This window comes from Eleutherodactylus coqui, chromosome 3 (genome assembly GCF_035609145.1).
Source record: "Eleutherodactylus coqui strain aEleCoq1 chromosome 3, aEleCoq1.hap1, whole genome shotgun sequence".
In the NCBI taxonomy this organism is placed as follows: Eukaryota; Metazoa; Chordata; class Amphibia; order Anura; family Eleutherodactylidae; genus Eleutherodactylus; species Eleutherodactylus coqui.
In genome coordinates this window covers 159,446,210-159,467,591 of record NC_089839.1, presented here as the reverse complement: position 1 = coordinate 159,467,591, position 21,382 = coordinate 159,446,210, and the positions used below count along the sequence as shown (strand labels likewise).

The 21,382-nt window shown below is 40.8% G+C and overlaps 1 protein-coding gene across 1 annotated transcript in view; it reads right to left on the bottom strand.

Annotated features, from left to right (window-relative positions):
- Window positions 1–5,455: 5,455 nt before the first annotated feature.
- The window catches only part of NUP210 (nucleoporin 210), a 123,392-nt gene continuing 107,465 nt past the window's right edge, over window positions 5,456–21,382 (bottom strand). The window contains exons 35-40 of the mRNA XM_066596448.1: window positions 16,920–17,066; window positions 14,843–15,093; window positions 11,456–11,663; window positions 10,694–10,801; window positions 10,535–10,606; window positions 5,456–8,505 (exon numbers count right to left, since the gene is read on the bottom strand). Coding sequence (XP_066452545.1) covers window positions 8,399–8,505; window positions 10,535–10,606; window positions 10,694–10,801; window positions 11,456–11,663; window positions 14,843–15,093; window positions 16,920–17,066 — 893 coding nt within the window. The 3' untranslated portion in view covers window positions 5,456–8,398. The remainder of the gene's footprint in view (window positions 8,506–10,534; window positions 10,607–10,693; window positions 10,802–11,455; window positions 11,664–14,842; window positions 15,094–16,919; window positions 17,067–21,382) is intronic.

Below are 21,382 nucleotides of genomic sequence, written 5' to 3'. Positions count from 1 at the left end.
AGGCTGTAGGCCAGCCTTGGTCTCTTGTACCTCCATACATAGCCTGTGAACGCCGAGTGCAGGGTTTTCAAGAAGCTTGGGGGGAGATAAATTGGTAGCATCCTTATCCTGTAAAGGATTGTTGGTAGGATGTAGGATTTCAGAATATTCCTTCTGCCAAACCAGGATATCAGGGGTATGTCGTAGTTTGCTAACAGTTTTTTAACCTGGTCTAGCAGGGGGATAAAATTGGCTGCGAATATGTCTTTTATCTTCTTGGGTATCTTGATCCCTAAGTATTCCATAGATGTTTCCGACCATTTAAATGGGGAGTTATTACTGCACCCCCTGCACCTTGCCTGAGGAATGGAGATGTTTATTGCTATAGATTTATCAAAATTAATTTTGAAATTAGAGTTTACCGAACTCATTCAGCAAGTCTACCAACCTGGGGAGGCCTATTTCGGGGTTTGTAATCAGGAAGACGATGTCGTCCGCGAAGGCCGCGTTGGAGAGGAGATCATTTGCGATAGACAGTCTCGCTATGTCTGGATCTTGTCTAACTTGTAGCAGAAGGGGCTCCAGGGCCAAGATGAATAGGGAAGGGGAGAGGGGGCAGCCCTGCCGCGTACCATTTTTAATTTCAAAGGATGGGGATAATTTGTCTTTCACTTTAAGTCTAGCGTATGGGCAAGAGTACAGGGAAAAGATCGCCGTTACGAACTCCGGAGGTATATTATAGTGTAGTAGCGCAGACTTCATATAACACCAGTTAACTCGGTCAAACGCTTTTTCGGCGTCCGTTCCAATAAGTGCTAGGGGAATATTATGAAGTTGGTCGTATCGTGAAGCGTGTAACAGTCTACGACTATTGTCCTTGCCCTCCCTTTTACAAATCCTGCTTGTTCTACGTTGATGAGCTTTGGGATGAAATTGCCAAGCCTCTGTGCTAAAAGTTTCGCCCAGAGCTTGACGTCGAGGTTGATGAGGGATATAGGCCTGTAGCTACTACAGAGCTCCGGGTCCTTGTTTTCCTTGTGGATTAACGTTATGTGGGCCTCTTGTGCTTGTCTAGGGAGGGAGGCTCCCGTCAAGAGGTTGTTTAACAACGTGGTTAGTTTGGGGATTAGTATTGATTGGAAGGTTTTATAGTAGGGCAGGGATAGACCGTCTGGTCCAGGGCTTTTGTTGGGAGGGCATGTGGCTATTAAGTTTTTAACCTCTTCTTGGGACACAGGTATCAATAGGGAGTCCGCTTCTTCGTCGGTTAGCTTCGGTAAAGGTAGTTGTTGTAGAAAGGTGTCTATTATTTTTTTGGAGTTGGGAATGTCTTTGGGGGGGGGTGACTGGTTTGGAGGTTGTATAGGTCCGAATAGTAGAGCTGAAACTCTTTTGCAATTTCTGTGGTTGAAGTAACCACTTTCCCCGATTGGTTTTTTATTTTTGCGATTGTATTTTTTGCTCTAGCTTTTTTAATTAGGGAAGAAGTAAGCTTGCTCCCCTTGTTGCCTTGGGAGTAGACAGTGTGTTTCCAATCCAGGTGTTTTTTGTTAAATTGAGAATTGAGGCAAAACTGAAGGTCTTTTCTTAGATCAGATAGTTGTCCTAGTAGGGACTGGGTTTGGGAAAGCTTGACTTTTTGTTCCAATTGGGCTATTAGTGTGAGCTTATCGTCTATTTCTTTTTAATTTTTCCTCTTGACCCTGGAGCCCAAAGCTATCAATAAGCCTCTGACATAGGCTTTGTGGGCCTCCCATACCATGGGGGTACTCACTTCAACTTCTGAGTTGATTTGAAAATACTCCTCGATTAGTGTGGATAGGGAGGAAGTGTCCTCCCTAGAATCCAATAAGGAGGGGTTTAACCTCCATCTACACTCCCTAGGCTGCCGTCGCAGAGAGCAAAGATTTACATGGATTGGTGCATGGTCGGAAACCGTTGCTGAATCTATCTTAGCTCCCTTTAGTGAGGTGAGGAGTCCAGGTGATACTAGGAGGTAGTCTAGTCTTTGGTAGGTACGATGTAAAGGAGTAGTCTCTGTTTGTTGGGTATAGTAAGCGCCAGGCGTCTACCAAACCTAGCTCTTGCATGTGTTTCTGTATGTACTTTTCAATCAAAACCAGACATTGGAATAAAAAGTCTTTTATTGAGATGCTCAGACTAATGCACTGGGGAGACTATGAATACCACCAATGGGCCAATACGCACTAAATGGGAAACCACTGGGCAAAACTGAAATAGAGAAGAACTTGGGGGATTTTAGTTAACTGTAAGCTTAACTGGAGCAAACCGTGTCAGGCAGCTGGGGTGCATCAAAATAGGTCTAGGGGCGCATACCGAAAACATTGTTCTTCCTCTTTACAAGTGATTGGCCAGACCCCACATTGAATATTGTGTACAACTTTGGGCACCAGTACACAAGAAAGACACATCGGCGCTTAAGCGGGTACAAAAAGAGGGCAACTAACGCAATAAAATGGAATGGGTGGACTACAATACCCAGAGAGGTCATCACAATTAGGATTATTTAGTTAAAATATAGTTAAGGGGTGACATATCTATAGTTATTAGATCAGGGGACAATAGAGATCTCTTCCATGATCTGTTTATACCCAGGACTGGGACTGTAATAAGGGGGCATCCTCTAGGTCTAGAGGAAAGAAGGTTTCTACACAGACATATGAGGTTCTTTACTGTAAGAACAGTGAGACTATGGAACTCTCTGCCTGAGGATGTGGTGATGGCGAACTCAAAGAGGAAAGGCCTGGATACCTTGAGTGTAACAATACTTCATGTTATATCACTGATTACTCAGAAGGGTCAGTGATGCAGGGATTATTCCGATTGCCACATTGGAGTCAGGAAGGAATTTTTTCCCTTAAAGGGGAAAAATTGGCTTCTACTTCATTGAGGCTCTTTTTGCCTTCTTCTGGGTAAATTGCCTGAACTAGATGGACATGACATTTTACACCTAACATACTATGTTACTATTTTTCTGCCAATAGCCTGTGAACAAAATGCATTTTATGTCAGCAAGATCATCATAACTGCAATATATCAATAGCAGCACAACAATGGCAACTGTGCCAAGTCAACTCACTCACTCTCTTTATCTATCTATCTATACACACACACTCATGAGAGTAGTGAGCAGTGTATACATTCTGCTCCTCTCATTTAGCATTTCTGTGTCAATCATTTATTAATCCTTTCCCATCGTAGCCATTTTTTCATTCCAGCTCACAATAGCTATGACTTTATCTTTCCATTGAGCTGTATGAGGGAATGCGTTTTATGGGACAAATTGTATTTATGACCATCATTGTGCGGTAAAAATATTTTCTACTTGTAAAAAAAGGTTTTTTGTTTTTTTTAAACTAACACCTTTCCATCGATTGAACTTGTTTTTTGTGGGGCAAGCTGTAGTTTTTATTGGTACAATTTGGAGGCATATAGAATTCTAATAATTTATTATTTTTGTGTGGGTTTGGTGGCGGGAAACAGGAGTCTTTTTCAGTGTTCATTGTGATGTATATATAACGTGATTTAAAGAGTGCAAGACTAATTATCTTTTTTGTTTATACTTTGGGTGAAACATTTGAAGGGGGAAGGGGGGGTTGTGTTGTTTCCGTTTATAAATTGAGAAATCTCCCACCTGGAATCCATTGTTATTGCATTCAGTGTTCAATTATCAACTGTGTTATATCAAAGTGTGCTTGTGCTGCCACATCGTGGCCATTGTGGTTTGTATTTATGTAATATATCTGTAGCTGTAAATTTACCACAATGCCTTTCTTCTTGCACCTCATCCTATTCTGTGCTCATATCCAGCTTCCTTCTGTCCTATCTTGCTCTTGAACGGTATTGCATCCCACAGCTGGAGAGAACATTTTCCTTTGACCTGCATTACTGTAATTTACTGTAGAGGAACATTCAAAAGTCAAAGCCATTGCATATTACTCACTGGAATATGTGCATGCAACCGATGTCGCTAGGTAAGTTTATGGAGAGTTCACCATCTGCCATTGCTTGTCCCTCACATTTACCAGACCTCTCTCTTACGTACATCAGTGACAGAATGGAGGCTTTTTGACTTTTATATTTTTCTAAATGTTATTAAACTTTCTACTACTTTTTTTTTCCCCAGTGCACTAGGGGACAAAAATACTCAAAAATAACTCCTTTTAAATTTGTGCTACCCCTTTACTGTAGAAAAACAATAACCTCCTATAGTCACTTCCTCCAGACCCCCTCTGATGCTTTGTTGACAAGCTGCAGGCAGTGTATGGAACATCACAGGTCGCTGCAACCAATCAGACCTAAGCGTTTGAATGAAGTCTATGATTGGCTAAAGCAGCCTGGGACATTCGATAACAGGCTGATGGCAGCCTGTCAACACAGGTCAAACCCAGAGGACGGAGCTGCAGTGAGCTGGCAACAGCGGGTATAGGATCTTTTATTGTTTTTATACATGAGGAGCAAGAGTTTAAAGAAAAAAAAATTGCTCTGACAACCCCTTTAACCATGTGATCCCTCGTACAAAACATTCTAATATTCCTGCTTATAGCAGAGCTTGAGTAGAGTACTAAGATGGCATATCTACCTTCTGTTGCAATGACAACCCCTCTGCACCCTGCAATCAAGTTGACAAGAGTGTGTGAGGGGCTGGGGGGGAGGAAGTAGTGTAGGTTGGCCAACAGAGTGAACCCCACCTTTCCTAATCACTTAGATTCTGTGGTCGCCATTGATTGCAGCATGTAAGAGGATAAATGTCCAGGATCCAAGTTACCTCCAATCCTCGCTGCTGATAACTCAGGGGCCTCTGCAAATGTAATATGGTATACAATAATTATTCTAACAGATTCTGCTCTCCTTACCTTCCGAGTCCTGCTATATGTTCAAACAGTAGTTTACATCCACATATGGGGCATTTCGATACCAAGAAGAAATTGCCTAATTTCTCTGGATAGGTCATAAGTAGTTGATCATCAGGGACCTGCCGCTTGGAATCCCCATCCATTAGCCAATTGTCCAGCCTGCTGTCAGTGCAATGGGTCCAGATATAGTCAGCCGTGGACAGGGCAAGTAGTAAAAGCACCGCAGGCTTCATTCCTATTGAAATCAATGGGAGCACTGCGCTTCTATTACTCCTCATAATGAGCAGGACAGGACATCTTGACCATAATAGGAGCAGGAAGTGTAATAGAAGCGCAGTGCTCTCATTAATTTCAATAGGAATGAAGCCTGCGGTGCTTTCACTTTGTGCCCTGTCCACGGATGATGACATTTGGCTGGGTTGCACAGACAGTGAGCCGGACGATCAGCTGATGGATAGGGATCCCTGTCAATCATCAGTTTTTAAAGCCCAGAATACCCCTTTTAAGAGAACAAAACCTCCAAATTCCCTTTATTACCAGTGTGACAAAGACTGCAGTACAGACTTGTGTAAATGGTCAATAAGTTACCAAACAACATGTATTAAGAAACAGTTTATTGTACAAAAAAGGAACATTGCAATGCAGCCAACACAGTAGAAATAAGGCACAAATGGCATTCACAATAACAGCGAGCACAACAAAATGATGAAGAATGTCAGCAATTTGGTATAAAAAGGACAGACGTTGTGTGTACATTCAGTGTGGGTTATCTTCAGGAAAAAAACGAGGTATTTGAATACAGGACACTTCATTGGCTCCTGAGAACAAGCTTCTTACTTTTTTCAACACTTGACTGTGACAAAAAACAAAAATTCACATTTTTCACATTTAGTCCCTCCTATTATACACATTGCAGTGATCGCTCTCACGTGATGGCAGTATAAATGTGATAGGCCATGAAATTTTTATTATCTTGAAAACTGGCAGACTGAATTATTTAAGCCGTTTTAACACGCGATATCACTGTGCCCTTTAAATCAATAAAAGTACAGGAAGTATGCATTAAAATAAAAAAAATAAAAAAAATAATTAAAAAACCCTGTGCATCTCTTGCAGGACTCTTCACCGAATGCCACAATTATAACCTGATACAAAAAATCATCAAACAGATGCTCTTTGTTCACAAAACCAACCAAAAGCTTTACAACATATTAGAAGTTCCTAAATCTGACATCCAGTGCTGATCATCAGTAGACATATGCATCGCGTACACTAGAACCTGTATACAGGCATTCACATTTGAAAGGGGTTGCCTATTTTGGATAACCTAGTTTCATATTCATGGTCTCAGACGAGCTGATAAAAGCCGCCAACCCTCCCAGATCTCACAGTTTGCGGTTACACAGAGGCACCTCCAGAGGTAAGTGCTTGTTTCCCTCAGAGAGGTTATAGCATAACACATGCTTTACAGGGAGTCGAATCAATATTTAAGTGTCCAATGGTTTCTATGGATGTCTGTGCTTATTCAAAGTCAGACTGTAGGAGGTGTGTGAATTCTGCCGGCTCTAAAGTCACAAACGATAGTAATACACTTGTGGTGATCTGTGTAAAATGCTACAGTCCCATAGGGGAGACACTATCATTTTATCAATGAAGCCTCAGTCCAGTATGAAATGTCAGTTACACATAATAGCAAAAACTAATGAAAAGGGGTTTTCTGCTCCAATCCTGGAAGAAGTGGCAGCGGCCACGTGTCACTCATCGTGCATGCGACTAGTCAGTCAATCCCAGGCTGCAACTGTAATAATGCCAAGGATGGTATATGCCTGCAGAAGTCTGTGATTGGCTGAGCTTCTTTTGAGATTGGTGTGCCAAGGACTAGAATGGATGCGCAGGACTTGGATGCCATTTAAGAGGAAAGTATGGCTTATTTTTCTACATATTTTAATCACTCAATGCCCATATTTTTTAGTCAGCCCAAGAGAAGCTCTTCAAAAAAGGTAGATGGTTTATATATTTAAAAAAGTGAAGGATGTCAAAGGATATAGTAACAAGGGTGAGGTATATAGATACTGGAATGTAGGCAACATGTAACTAGTACCAATTGTGTACACATCAACAGGGTATTCTGGGACACTTTTAAATTGAGGAATTTATCCTTTGAAAAGGTCATCAATATCAGTTAGCGCCAGGGTCCAACACCCCCACTAATCAGCTGTTTGCTGAAGCCCCTGTGCATCAGAATTAGTAGGGTTCCATACTACATTGTGCAGTGCCCCCACAATAGTGCTGCAGAAAAGCAGTACCAGTCATGGCCTTTGTACAATTGACAGAGCTGTTCTAGTTCTGATGCACAGCAGCTCCTGCAAAGAGCTGATCAGTGGGGTGTTGGACCCTGACGCAAACGGATATTGATCATTGCTGAAAATAAAATCCTTGGATACCTTTTTAAATGTCACCAATGAACCCAAGCTACAGTGCACAAGAACCATAACTGATCACTTCCTTCTATTTTAGGCTGTGAGGCTCATTGTGCAAAGGTAATGGTGGACTATGTCTTTGTAGTCAAAGCCTTGTGTCTGTTCAGGAAATAAGATTTGACTCACATCTGTCCAGTTGTATCATAATGATCTTCTATAGCAAGCATAGCACATTACAGGATATTAAATAAATTAAAATGGTATACAGGGAAGCACCGGTCGGATCTACTCGCATGCAGAAATCCAAAGTGATCCTGGTAATAGTGGTTTCTCGCCGTCAGTAAAATGCCTCAAACTCACAGTGTACTCAATATGTGACACCTCTCGCACACTAGCGCTGAAAGACACCGCATTGTGGAGCAGCCAGAAGCTAGCAGTGCGGTGCTGTCAGCTCCTGGCATTGACATGCTTGTCATTTCTCTGCACAGAGGTTAGTGGACACAGGATAAATTCACAGCTGTGCATTTCCAATTGGTAAGGCTCACATTGCAAGGCTACAATTATTAAATCAGTGCAAAATATTCCTGAGTTAAACAAAAAGAGCTCTAATGCACAAAGCACATTAAGTTCTACCTGAAGGCAAAGTCACTGAGCGATCATATAGTCAACCAACAAATTACAAAAACTACATCTTGTCTTGTAGACAGGAGAAAATGAATAAAAACAAACAAACATTCTTGAAGTCAAGAACTAAAACATTCAGTAAGAAAAAAAACCATAAGAAATAATTCTGATCTTCATAAAAGTACCGAACAAGCAAAAGGTTAATACAAACAAGTATCATTACGCTCCACTAACGAAGTCGAATGGACGGCATTCAAAATGGCTGCCAATATTTAAAGCCTTGCAACTGGCTTTGCTATTCCCAAGTTTGATGTATACTGGCCCAAACAGTGGAATCCACATATATCTAGGGAGAGTACAGTGGCCTTGTGTGCAATAACCCAATCATCAAAACACAACAAGAATGCATAAAAGGTCAGCCTCACGCTGCACTGCATGACACATGCACTACAAAAGGCACCCAAATTAAATACATTTGCTCTTTGGTAAATCCTTGGTTTAGTTGGAAGCATAGTCTGGACTCCACAGTAGTCGAGGGTGAGAGTTGTTCTTCCAGTTTGGACTGTGGTGATTGGCATAATTGGCTGGTGATGTAGATGTAAAACCTAAAAAGGCAAAGATAATGCAAGTTTTATGACATGTTCTCTAATAAAGGGGTCACATGATTAAATAAGAGCTGACTGCAGTAATAGACCATAAAGTAACTAGATTTAGTAAAGCTGTATACTGCCTATAAAATTAAAAGTGCAACTCTAATTACAATCTCTTGCCTACGCTGATATTTGGAGCGGCGAGATGCTGGTGCACGCCAAGCAGGACAATTGTAAAGGCTACCGCAGAGCGCCTAGAATACGGCGCACAAGTGCTATTAGATCAGGACCCATGTACGATACTCTCCAGGTGTCATACAGTTACCTTAGACACTACCGCCCAGCATACAACATTAGCATCTCCCTCCACACACAATATCAGATTGTGATTGGAGGTATACTTTAATTCTGACCCATTCACAACCATACTAATATCGGTCTGTTACCTTTTCACAGGTAAACAGCTGAAGCGATTTTGATGAATTTTGGCAGAGATATAGCTTGCATCATGAGGAAGGACATAGGCTTCATTTTACCGTGAAAATTTATAGAGTTTTCTAGGGAGCGTGACAAGACAAATTTATATGGTTATGCTCCACTCCGGCATCGCGCCGTGCTCAAGGCGGAGGGGAAGGGGATGCACATCATAAGCTAGGCCTACACAAATGGGCAGACATGTGTTGCCTCATGTATGTGATTATTAAGCTAGGAGGGATATCTGGCGTTGCCTGGGATTAAAACATGAACGAAAAACACATTAAACATGGTTAGAGATTTTAACTCCTTAACGCTGCAGGGCATACATTTACATCCCGCAGCACAGGGGTATGTATAAAGAGATATTGCAGTGGCACTACATCATACTGCAGGAGCGATCAAAGCATTACAAGTTGTTTTTCTCTGTGGGGACTTAAAAAAAATAATAAAATAAATAAAAATAAAAAAAATGAATAAAGTTTTACTAATTATTAAAAGTAAGTAAAAAAAAAACCACATCTGATAAAAAAAAATTAAGAACGTCAAAAATGCGCTTTCAGTCACCCTGACTCCAAGAAAAAAATGCAATAAAAAGCGATCAAAAAGTCGTACGTATTCAAAATGGTAACAATGCAAACTACAGGAAGTCCTGCAAAAAATGAGCCCTCGCACAACTAGATCGATGGAAAAATATAAAAAGTTATTGTGCTCAGAAGATGGCGGCAGAAAATAAAAAATTAAATATCTTTAAACAAAAATAAACCCCCAAAACAATACACTATATAAATGAGTTCGGTATCGTAGTGATTGTACTGTGTAAGAAATGGTTTCCTTTTGACAATCGTATTTCCTATCCATTTTTTGGTCTTCTTTTAATATGCCGCACAAGTCAGATCTATCGTGGAGCTCTAGCAGACCTCGAGCCGCGAAAATTACTAGAAGCCAAGAATCTGATGACCATGCTGAGGAAAGAAGGCATCAACAAGCTGAAAGACAAGCTGCTCTTAGAGCAGTAGAGACCCTGGAGCAGTCTCAGGCCTGCCAGACTTTAGATTATGAGCGTCACACATCTCTTAGAGCGCCAGAGACATTGGAGCAATCTCAGGTCCGCTGAACCGTAGATGCTGACTGTCACGCGTCCATCAGAGCAATTAGATTTTAAAAAATACTAATACCACGCGGACACGTTCCCCATTCAATTATATTCACTGTGCTCTGCTGCAAATTTTCCATGTGGAATCTGCTTAGAAAAGCGAAAGTAAATCCAGTGTATGCATGTCCAAAGGATGAAATTTGTCCATATCGTTACAGAATGTGATCACATGATATAATTGCGTCATGCGCTGTCAATAACCCTGCATGTGCAGATCACTATGAGAACTAGGCACACGCATGGCCTTCACTGTTTGCAATGGTAGCTAGAGTACCAAATTCCTGACACTGCCTTTATTTTTTCACAATACTCAAAACACTCGTTTCTTGCGAGTAATTTAAGGAGAGAAAACACTTCGAAATAGGCCAACGTATTGTACTGGTCAATCTAGATTACATCGGTTTTAATACATACTGCTTTTTTGTGCAGAATGAGGTGAGCTTGAGATAAATGCTGGGTGATTAACAGTCTCTCTTGGTGACAGAACTGAAGAAAAAAAACAAAAAAAAAACAATTATTGAATTGTGAAATTATGAAATTGAAATATTCTAACATTTTTCTGTCTGCACTTACTTATAATGGCAATGGCAGCCCCAGCTATTAGAGCAAACAAAGTGAAGAAGAACATGGGATAAGAGTCCATGAAGGTCTTGTAGAAGCCACGCTCCGCACTATAAGGCACTGCAGGACAAGAACACCGTAAAACAGGAGGCACATTAGTACAAATGATCACTTAAGCTTAAATACATTGAAAATTAATATGGGGGGTAATTTATAGGCATATTGGAGTCTGCAATGCTGATATCTACAATAGATGCATTTCCTGAAACAATGGTTGCATGAGGTTGTTAGAGTAGCAGGTCAAAAGTCACTTTTTGTTTGGCCAGGATTTTCACCGGAAGTGAAAGAAAAACACCTGCAAGTATGCTTTTTTACTGTATCATAGGGGTATGTTTATAACACACATGACAAACCCATTTTCATCATATCCAAGTGGACCCACTAACTAGAACGGGTTCCTGACTTATATCAGCAAGTTCCCTTCAAACTCCAAAAGCAAGTGTGAACAGGGCCTAAAACAGTTCTACGATGACAACCAAGCACCTCTTCCTCCTCCAACTACCTGGATCCTGTGGGTATGTTAGCAGGGGTCAAACGGGAAACTGCAGTTCACTGTATAGACAACTGTCATTTCAGCCTTTGAGGTGGGGCTAGGCTGTAAGCTTTACAAACCCTTTTTGAGATTCATGCTCAGAATCTATCCAGGGGCAGTAAACAGGTCTATATTTATTTGCCAATTTGCACAGAAATGAGAAAAGCCATACGCATACATACCATTAAGTGGGCCTGTCACTGCCATCAGTCTAATGGGAACCTCTATGGTTTGCTCAGACATGTAACTAGAAAAAGAAATTGATGTAGATAAAGATCCATGGTTCAAGGCCTGCATATCAGCAATGCCAACTTCATATATCACAAAGCTGGACACTCCAGAAGACCTTTCTTTTCGATAGACAGTCACCACCGGGGATGCAGTGTTCACCTGTGGAAGAGATCATAGAAGCTTAGATTGCATTCTGTGGAACATGCTGTTCTTCATCTGCAGTCTGCATAAAAAGGGATCCACCTCCATTTTATTCTGCAACATAGTATGTAAGGCCGAATGAAGACAATGTCCATCTACTTTAGCCTGTTTATCCTCCTATGTTGTTGATCCAGAGGAAGGCAAAAAACCCCAAGAGCAGAAGCCAATTAGCCCTTTTGGGGGAAAATTCCTTCCCGACTCCCTGATGGCAATCAGACTAATCCCTGGATCAACCCCTAATAGCTCCTACCTGCCTGTATACCCGGATTAACAATTAACCTAAGATTTATATCCTGTAATATCCTTCCGCTCCAGAAAGACATCAAGTCCCCTTTTAAACTCCTCTATGGATTTTGCCATCACCACATCCTCAGGCAGAGAGTTCCACAGTCTCACTGCTCTTACAGTAAAGAACCCCCTTCTGTGTTGGAAATGAAACCCGCTTTCTTCTAGACGTAGCGGATGCCCTCTTGTTACCGTCGCAGTCCTGGGTATAAACAGATCATGGGAGAGATCCTTGTATTGTCCCCTCATGTATTTATAGAGTTATTTGATCGCCCTTTAGCCGTCTTTTTTCTAGAGTAAATAATCCCAATTTGGATAGCCTCTCTGGGTATTTCAGTCCCCTCATTCCATGTATTAGTTTAGTTGCCGTTCTTTGAACCCCCTCCAGCACTGTAACATCCTTCCTGAGCACCGGTGACCAGAACTGTGCGCAGTATTCCATGTGGGGCCTGACAAGTGCCTTATATAGTGGAAGAATAATGTTCTAGTCCCTCGCCCCTATACCTCTTTTAATGCACCCTAAAGCTATTAGCTTTTGCAGCAGCTGACTGGCATTGGTTACTCCAGTTTAATCTATAATCAACTAGTACCCCCAGGTCTTTTTCCATATCACCCCCCCACCCAAAAAAAAGAAAGATAGGACATGCTGCGATATTATATATATATTTATTTATCTCCCATGTTTCTCTATGGAGCCTCCTGTTTAACGCATTGCAAAGCGCAAACTTGCGTTTTTTGTGCGATGTGTTTTTTAACGTTAGAAAGTCCTATTGACTTTTGCATTAAATAATTGCGATTTTCTCACATGGTTTTCTTCACACGATTTTGTTGCAAGTAGCAGTGATGTTTTTGCAAGAAAAAAATCTGCGCTGCTGATGCTCAAACATCTCATGAACATTGCAGTTTTGCTGGGATTTTCTCGTGGCGATATCACGATCGCCAGTGTGAAGGAGCCCTCAGAAAGCGAAATAAAAAAAAAAGGAAAAACAAAAAAACACTGTGCCTTTGATTTTCCTACGGAACTGCCTTATAAATAACTCAGCAGCTTATTTTATAAGGGAACATTACTGTGTGTATTCTTTTCTCTATACATTACTGTGTGTATTCTTTTCTCTATACATTACTGTGTGTATTCTTTTCTCTATACATTACTGTGTGTATCCTTTTCTCTATACATTACTGTGTGTATCCTTTTCTCTATACATTACTGTGTGTATCCTTTTCTCTATACATTACTGTGTGTATCCTTTTCTCTATACATTACTGTGTGTATCCTTTTCTCTATACATTACTGTGTGTATCCTTTTCTCTATACATTACTGTGTGTATCCTTTTCTCTATACATTACTGTGTGTATCCTTTTCTCTATACATTACTGTGTGTATCCTTTTCTCTATACATTACTGTGTGTATCCTTTTCTCTATACATTACTGTGTGTATCCTTTTCTCTATACATTACTGTGTGTATCCTTTTCTCTATACATTACTGTGTGTATCCTTTTCTCTATACATTACTGTGTGTATCCTTTTCTCTATACATTACTGTGTGTATCCTTTTCTCTATACATTACTGTGTGTATCCTTTTCTCTATACATTACTGTGTGTATCCTTTTCTCTATACATTACTGTGTGTATCCTTTTCTCTATACATTACTGTGTGTATTCTTTTCTCTATACATTACTGTGTGTATCCTTTTCTCTATACATTACTGTGTGTATCCTTTTCTCTATACATTACTGTGTGTATCCTTTTCTCTATACATTACTGTGTGTATCCTTTTCTCTATACATTACTGTGTGTATCCTTTTCTCTATACATTACTGTGTGTATTCTTTTCTCTATACATTACTGTGTGTATCCTTTTCTCTATACATTACTGTGTGTATCCTTTTCTCTATACATTACTGTGTGTATCCTTTTCTCTATACATTACTGTGTGTATCCTTTTCTCTATACATTACTGTGTGTATTCTTTTCTCTATACATTACTGTGTGTATTCTTTTCTCTATACATTACTGTGTGTATTCTTTTCTCTATACATTACTGTGTGTATTCTTTTCTCTATACATTACTGTGTGTATCCTTTTCTCTATACATTACTGTGTGTATCCTTTTCTCTATACATTACTGTGTGTATCCTTTTCTCTATACATTACTGTGTGTATTCTTTTCTCTATACATTACTGTGTGTATTCTTTTCTCTATACATTACTGTGTGTATTCTTTTCTCTATACATTACGGTGTGTATTCTTTTCTCTATACATTACGGTGTGTATTCTTTTCTCTATACATTACGGTGTGTATTCTTTTCTCTATACATTACTGTGTGTATCCTTTTCTCTATACATTACTGTGTGTATCCTTTTCTCTATACATTACTGTGTGTATCCTTTTCTCTATACATTACTGTGTGTATTCTTTTCTCTATACATTACTGTGTGTATTCTTTTCCCTATACATTACTGTGTGTATTCTTTTCTCTATACATTACTGTGTGTATTCTTTTCTCTATACATTACTGTGTGTATTCTTTTCTCTATACATTACGGTGTGTATTCTTTTCTCTATACATTACGGTGTGTATTCTTTTCTCTATACATTACGGTGTGTATTCTTTTCTCTATACATTACGGTGTGTATTCTTTTCTCTATACATTACTGTGTGTATTCTTTTCTCTATGAAGCTTCTCTTTAAATACTCCGGAAGGGGTATGGGTGGACTTGTGGAATTTGAAGGGGTCTGTCACATCACATTATTGGGCATCGATAAACGATCATCTGTATAGATTGACACTTCATGATGATGCCTGATCACACAGAGGGATGATTAGCATTGGGAAAGCTCACCTCCAGATTGTTCAAAACTTCAGCTGCTCCAAATATCTTAATGTCGGCTGTGGTATAATGATTACTCAGAACAATTTCCTTCTGATTGGCATAAAACCCGGGATAAACAGACACAAGCGCACTGATCTGCTCTCGGTAGACATGATTCCCAAGTACGGTTGCTGTTACAGTAACAGACGTGTCCCCCATGCTGAGATGTTTTAGCTGGCTCTCTGAAAGCTGCTGTCTTGAGAGGGAACAGGTGTAGTGACCTAGATATTGTATAGATAAGATAATGGTGAGGAGTCGGCTCCTTCAGCTCACATGAAACTGTTATGACAGCAAAGATTTAGGAATTTGTCTCAGGATAAGCGATAGACACCATACATAATTCACAAGAGCCACTTAAGAAATAACCCGTATAAAATAGCTAATTAAATCAGGATATGGGAAAACTTGAAGACGTTTCATATTTATCTGGACTCTAAAAGAAAAAGCAAGAGGTAAAAGAAAGGTGACAAAAATGAACTTGCATACTCCCAACGCAAAAATTTTACAAGATTTTTTGAAAGGTATACAAAGCAGAGCGAGTGGCATGTATCAGTTCTATTGCGCTTTCACATTATTCTCTAAAAGTCTCAGCAAAATGCTGCAGAACTACTGAGACGCGCAGCCTCATCCTAAGGGCCGATTCATAGGAACACATTTGCGCACGCAGTATGCATTGCATCGAACCCGTTGATTTAAATAGGGTATGTTCACACGAGAGGATTTGGATGCACATTTTGTTCACAAAAATATGCAGCACATTTTAAACTAATTAAAATTAATTGCGCATTAAAATCAATGGGAGCATGCTTGTGGCGTTTTTATTCATGCATAAAAATATGCAGGACATGGGAACGCAAAACATACAGGCAAACACGCTCAGGCGTGCGCAAAAATGCACTGCAGTGGCAAGTGCTTTGTTATTGGTCCCCGTTACTATTATGGCAGTGATCGGGACTCTTAGACCAGTAATAGCATCAGTACTGAGCCATTTTTCTTAACTCACTAAAAAACACATGAACCCTCAGTTTGGCCAAATGTTCAAGTGTTTAAATGAGGAAAATGACAGGTAGAAAGCTCTGGGGGCGGCTTATCTCTAGGAGGGACAAAAGGACTAGCCGTTGGAATTTAATGTGCCTAATCCTTGTTTTCTGCCTACAGACATCACCTGTCATGGGGAAACTCAGGGACCTCCACACACATGCAATAGTTGGCCAGTCCCACTGTATATTTAGGAGGACCTTAAAGTAAGTGTTCAACTACAACACATGGGGAAGTTTTTGATTCTAGAGGGGAATAATCTTGAAGATGACATATACTCAACTATGCTAAAGTGGCTGTATTACAATAGACTATCAATAGGATAGGTTTGAGGTGGTGAACCTATGGCACATGTGCCAGATGGGGCACCCAGAGCCTCCTCTGTGGGCACGCATGCCAACATCTGGTCACCATGAAAGCGATTACCAGCCGGGTTGCCACAGCTTTCTGGCTAGTAATCACTCAGTGGCACTGATGGCAGTGTTGTGCACACACGATCCTTCTCCTCTCCTCCTGAGTAACCAAGAAAGAGAAGTCAGGGGAGGAGCAAAACGGAAGGGAGCAGGCATCCAGGCGCACACTCAGCTACTTAAATACCAATTATGTATGCAAATGAAGCCTTCCCTGAACACAGGCTAATAGCCTAAGGCTATTATCCTTGCTCAGATCCTTTGTTCTCAAAGGGGAAACGATGCTATCAGCACTCCCTGTGGAGAACGACTGATAAAAGTGAGAGATGATTTTTAGGTGAGCTTGATTTTAATAATCAGCAAAAAGTGCCCGAAATGCAGGTGCCCCGCGCCCATTTACACGCACCAATTATTGCTAAAACGATCGCCGATTTGCGAACTTTTTAGCGATAATTGTCCAGTGTAAATGGGTCTTTACTCCAGGTCTCTGCCACATGCAAACAGCAGACGTTCAGAGTCACTAAGCAAGGATTGTCAAATGATGACAAAGCCTGAAACCACTGTCATACCAAATATATTAGAGTACAGAATCAATGTACCTGTCTCTACATCAAATCCTGTTTTAATAGAAAATATTTCTGGAGGCGGAACATCAGGATTCTGATCTTTAAAATGCACATGACAATGGATGAGATTCCCTGGGTGAAGGTCTTCAATTGCTTCCATCTGGGCTGAAGAACATTCACCTGAAATGAGAAATGAAAAAAATGCACATTTTAACCTCCAATTATTAATAACCCAAGCCCTTCATGCAAAGGGAAAAACACCATTAAAATCAATTGTTGCTCTGCTGCTTTGGACAGCTTTATTAAAAATCTGGTAATTGATGTATTTCTTAATTCATTGTATAGACCTGTCAGGTAATACTAAACTCTGGAGACCAGACAATGTGAAACAATGATCAGGCGTGACTGCAGGACTGCTGCGAAGCACACAGAATTAGCGTCCTTCAGCTTATTCTACACTGCAGCTTTGCTACAGAGGTTGCTTTACACCTACTAGTAAACATGCTACATACATGTTTACTGTTTTTACACACGTTTTATATGCAATGAGAACACAGCAACAGAAGGAGCATACTAAAACCGCAGTTTTCAGCCATTGTGTAGACAGAATTTTCTTCTGCAACATACTAGACAATGCAGTAAGATGCTCCAGAGAGGACCCGTCAGCTACTGACATGTCTACTTTATTAACGTGAAGTGGTTTACCCAAGAGTTGAAATGGGATCTGTCAGTTTTCCAGAAACCGTACCAGATCGGTCCATGGGCTGTGACTAGTATCACATCTCATCCTCTCATGTAAACAGAGCTGAACTGCAATACCAACCAAGCCATAGACAGGTGTGGCGCTCTTACTCAAAACACAGCAGACCATTTTTCCCCAATTCAGGATAAACCCCTTTAAAAAAAAAAAAACTATTCTGGAGCATCTAGTCTTCGAACTCCCAAGTTGTCACCCTCCCGTTATTCCTTCTGGAAATGTATAAATAAACCGACAACTGGAGTCCCATTCCAATGGCCGTACTCCTACACATGCTGGCACTGTGCAATCAGTGCTGACAATATAACACACTAGTATCAAGATCCACACCTTCTTCTAATGAATACAAGGGTTTACTGAACTAGACATCAGAAGGGCAGACAAAACCACATTCAGAGCAGCTTACAGGTTATGTTAGGTTATGTATCGGTCTTAAAACAAAATGATCTTCAAGCTAACGAGAGATATTTATACCTAGTGGTACATGTATTGCTTGTACCTGCTAAACAGTGCTATACGTTTATAGTGCTTTGAGTGTTTTTACAATAATTGTTCTGCTTATATCTGCGTGGGAGGCATTGGGTGTAGATACTTCCTAAAATCCTGGACAGAACAGCGCAGCATGCTGGAGGCAGAACAGAAGCCCAGACGGACCCCATTAAAGTCAATGGAATCCATTTGGTTCTGTCGAAGGATGGATGAAAGGCACCTTTCTTAGCAAGCATCTGAAAGGAAGCTGCTGTCACATTTGCTGAGAAGCCTCCAATACAGACCTTATTTTATACTCTAACACTATGTGAGCACTTTCTTTGGATCTACTGGAACGCCAGAGAACGAAATCCTTTGTGTAAATGATGCAGGAAAAAAATCATCATCACCACCTATTGTGTTTTCTAATAAATGTCCTGTGAATGGTTATTATTGCTGTTCCAGGCACCTTATAAACCATCTGAACAATAAGAAACAAAGTCTCCCAATTTGCTCATTTTCGAGCTGAGAAATGTAGGCAATAAAAACTATCACAATAGATAAACCAGACTGGACTAGAGCCATCGATCAAAAACATCCTCCTGCATTCACCACTTACATTTCAGGAGATTTCTCCATTCACATTTTGTGGCTGAGTAAAGAAGCTAAAATGAGAACAACCTATTTGATGACCCCCTGAGAAAAAAGGGACCAGCGGGGGGAAGTTTAGTCATTTCTTTGCCATTACTACCCACACTTCCAGTCCTACTTACAAATTAATAACATCTATGTTACAGTTGTAAAGGCTAATGCCCACGACCGAAATCCGCGTCACTTCACCACAGCTATTAGGTTCTATTGAACCTAATAGCTCAATGTTCACGCTGCGGAATTCCGCAACGTGAAATAACCCGCGGCATGTCCTATTTGCCGCGGAAATATGTGCGGATGGCTTCAATTGTAGTTAATGGAAGCCGGCCGTCACGCTATACTTCCGCTGTAGCACAGTGGAAGTATAGTGTGAATACGCTTCACTGCCCATGCGTCACATGACACTGCCGGCGCGTCATGCGCTGTACTGCGCATGTGCGTCATGTGGGACTCTTACAGCGGATCCGGAGGAATGTATGGGGTCTTTAGGGTGGGCGGGGGGTTCAGTGACGGACTCCACTGTGGTAGTCCGCTTGCGGAGCCTGTAACAGATGTGGGCATGAGCCCTAAAGCCGAGATGAATGTATTCATGTACAACTTTTCATATACAACTGCATCCAACATTAAAAATTTTTTATGTATCAAGTATTTTGGTAAAAGGTTTTATTTATGCCTATGTAACAAAATTTAAAACTACAGAAAAACAAACAGAAAACTAGAAAACCCCGCAGCCAGATAGACCATGCCGCAATCTGTTTCTCGCATCGCAGTGCTATGCAGAAAAAAAAAAAATCACTCGTGTATGACGCCATTTGAAAGAATGGGGTTCATATTTGTGCGGCTTGCACCGTACAAATCTCACATGATTTTCCCGGCGTGTGAAGCGGGCCTAACATATACAGAGATGCTCATATGAACAAAGAATAAAATGGATTTTCACTTTTCAAGAAAATAGTTGGGAGCTAGTAAAAATAAACTAGTTTTGATTGACACTTACAGCAGTTTAGTCTGAAAAGTCCTCTGAAAGTGCAGATATGCTTTATGTTACATGAGGAATAAAAGAATATCTGCCCATTATATGAAATGCTGTATCTTGCATTTATCAAAATTTTTCCCCTCTAGAGACTTTTTCTCTAATTTTCAGTTGTGACTTGAACTAGTGGGAGCAGATTGCTGTTATGACTAGATATGAGCGAGCACGCTCGTTTAAGGCTGATGCTCGATCGAGCATCGGTCTTGTCGAATAACTGATTACTTGACCGAGCACCATGCGGGGGGGGGGGGGGGGGGGCGGGGCAGCAGGCAGTGAGTGGGGGTGGAGTGGGGGAAGAGATATCCCTCTCATTCTCCCCCCCCCTCCCACATGGTGCTCGGTCAAGTAATCAGTTACTCGACAAGACCGATGCTCGATCGAGCATCAGCCTTAAACGAGCATGCTCGCTCATCTCTAGTTATGACAAGTCCATACACGGCACATGGAGAAACTAGCAGCAGATTCTGCTCCCCCCAACTCTATAAGGCTGACTGTCCTTGGCGAGTTGTCATTGCGACACACGCTTTCCATAGGCTAACTATGGAAAGCGCAGGCCGATGTCCACTAGCGGGTTGAATCATAGCAATTCTCCGCTCGTGGGATTCAAATTGTGGCATGCTGCAATTTTCAGCGGTGAGCCCATCTATTAGATAGGCTCACTGCGGAGACCTGTCAGTTATCCCCCCTGCTCCTCCGCGGTGGAATAACGCTAGCGATATTCCGCCTTGGCTGTGGACAGATAGCAATGGTCTTAAAAAGGGATGTGACCATATAAGAGATCAAATAGACCACGCACAATGAAGTGGTTAAATCATCCTCCATTAAAACTAAGAAAGGGCTCACAATCACTACTTACAATCTGAAAACTACTAAATTTCATACATCTGCATTCAAAGGAGACTACAGAGCAACTCAACAGCCATCACAAAAAACCCTCAAAACTGTACTCAACATGGCTTAATACCCTAATAGCATTTGGTATTTTGCAGAGGGCAATCAAACACAAATCATTACACTCCATGGGGGAAGGAAACATGAATCATTCTATGCAGAAGCTGCACACTAATGTAGTGTAATTCTTCATAAAGCAAATATGGATAGCACTTAGTATCTTTATGGGGAAAAGAAACCCTGGATGTTTAGTGCTCTGAATGGCATGTTAAAGGCACATTCACAAAAACACTTCAGCTCCCTCCACATAGAGCATGCTCTTGTATTAACATAAAAAGTTTAGTACCATGTTAGCCAGTAGAGCAAAGTGGGATTAAATGGCTAAACAAATCATGTATTTTTGTAAGCCATTAAAAAGGTATCCAATCTACAAGATTACTTGGTTTCTCTTACAATGTGATTGACGTAAAAGACTACTCAAATTTATAAATAATCAGCAACGACAGTGGGACCCTTAACAGTAATATTGGAAATCGCCAGGTATTCACACGGAGAGGACTGCCAGGCATTAGATTTGTGTGTTATTTTGAGCAGTTGCCTTTTAGATACCAATATCTGTGTAATACTGCCAGTGCCATCTCAATACATAGCAGTAGTAAAAAGAAAAAACAAAAAAAAAAGCACAACAAGCACAAA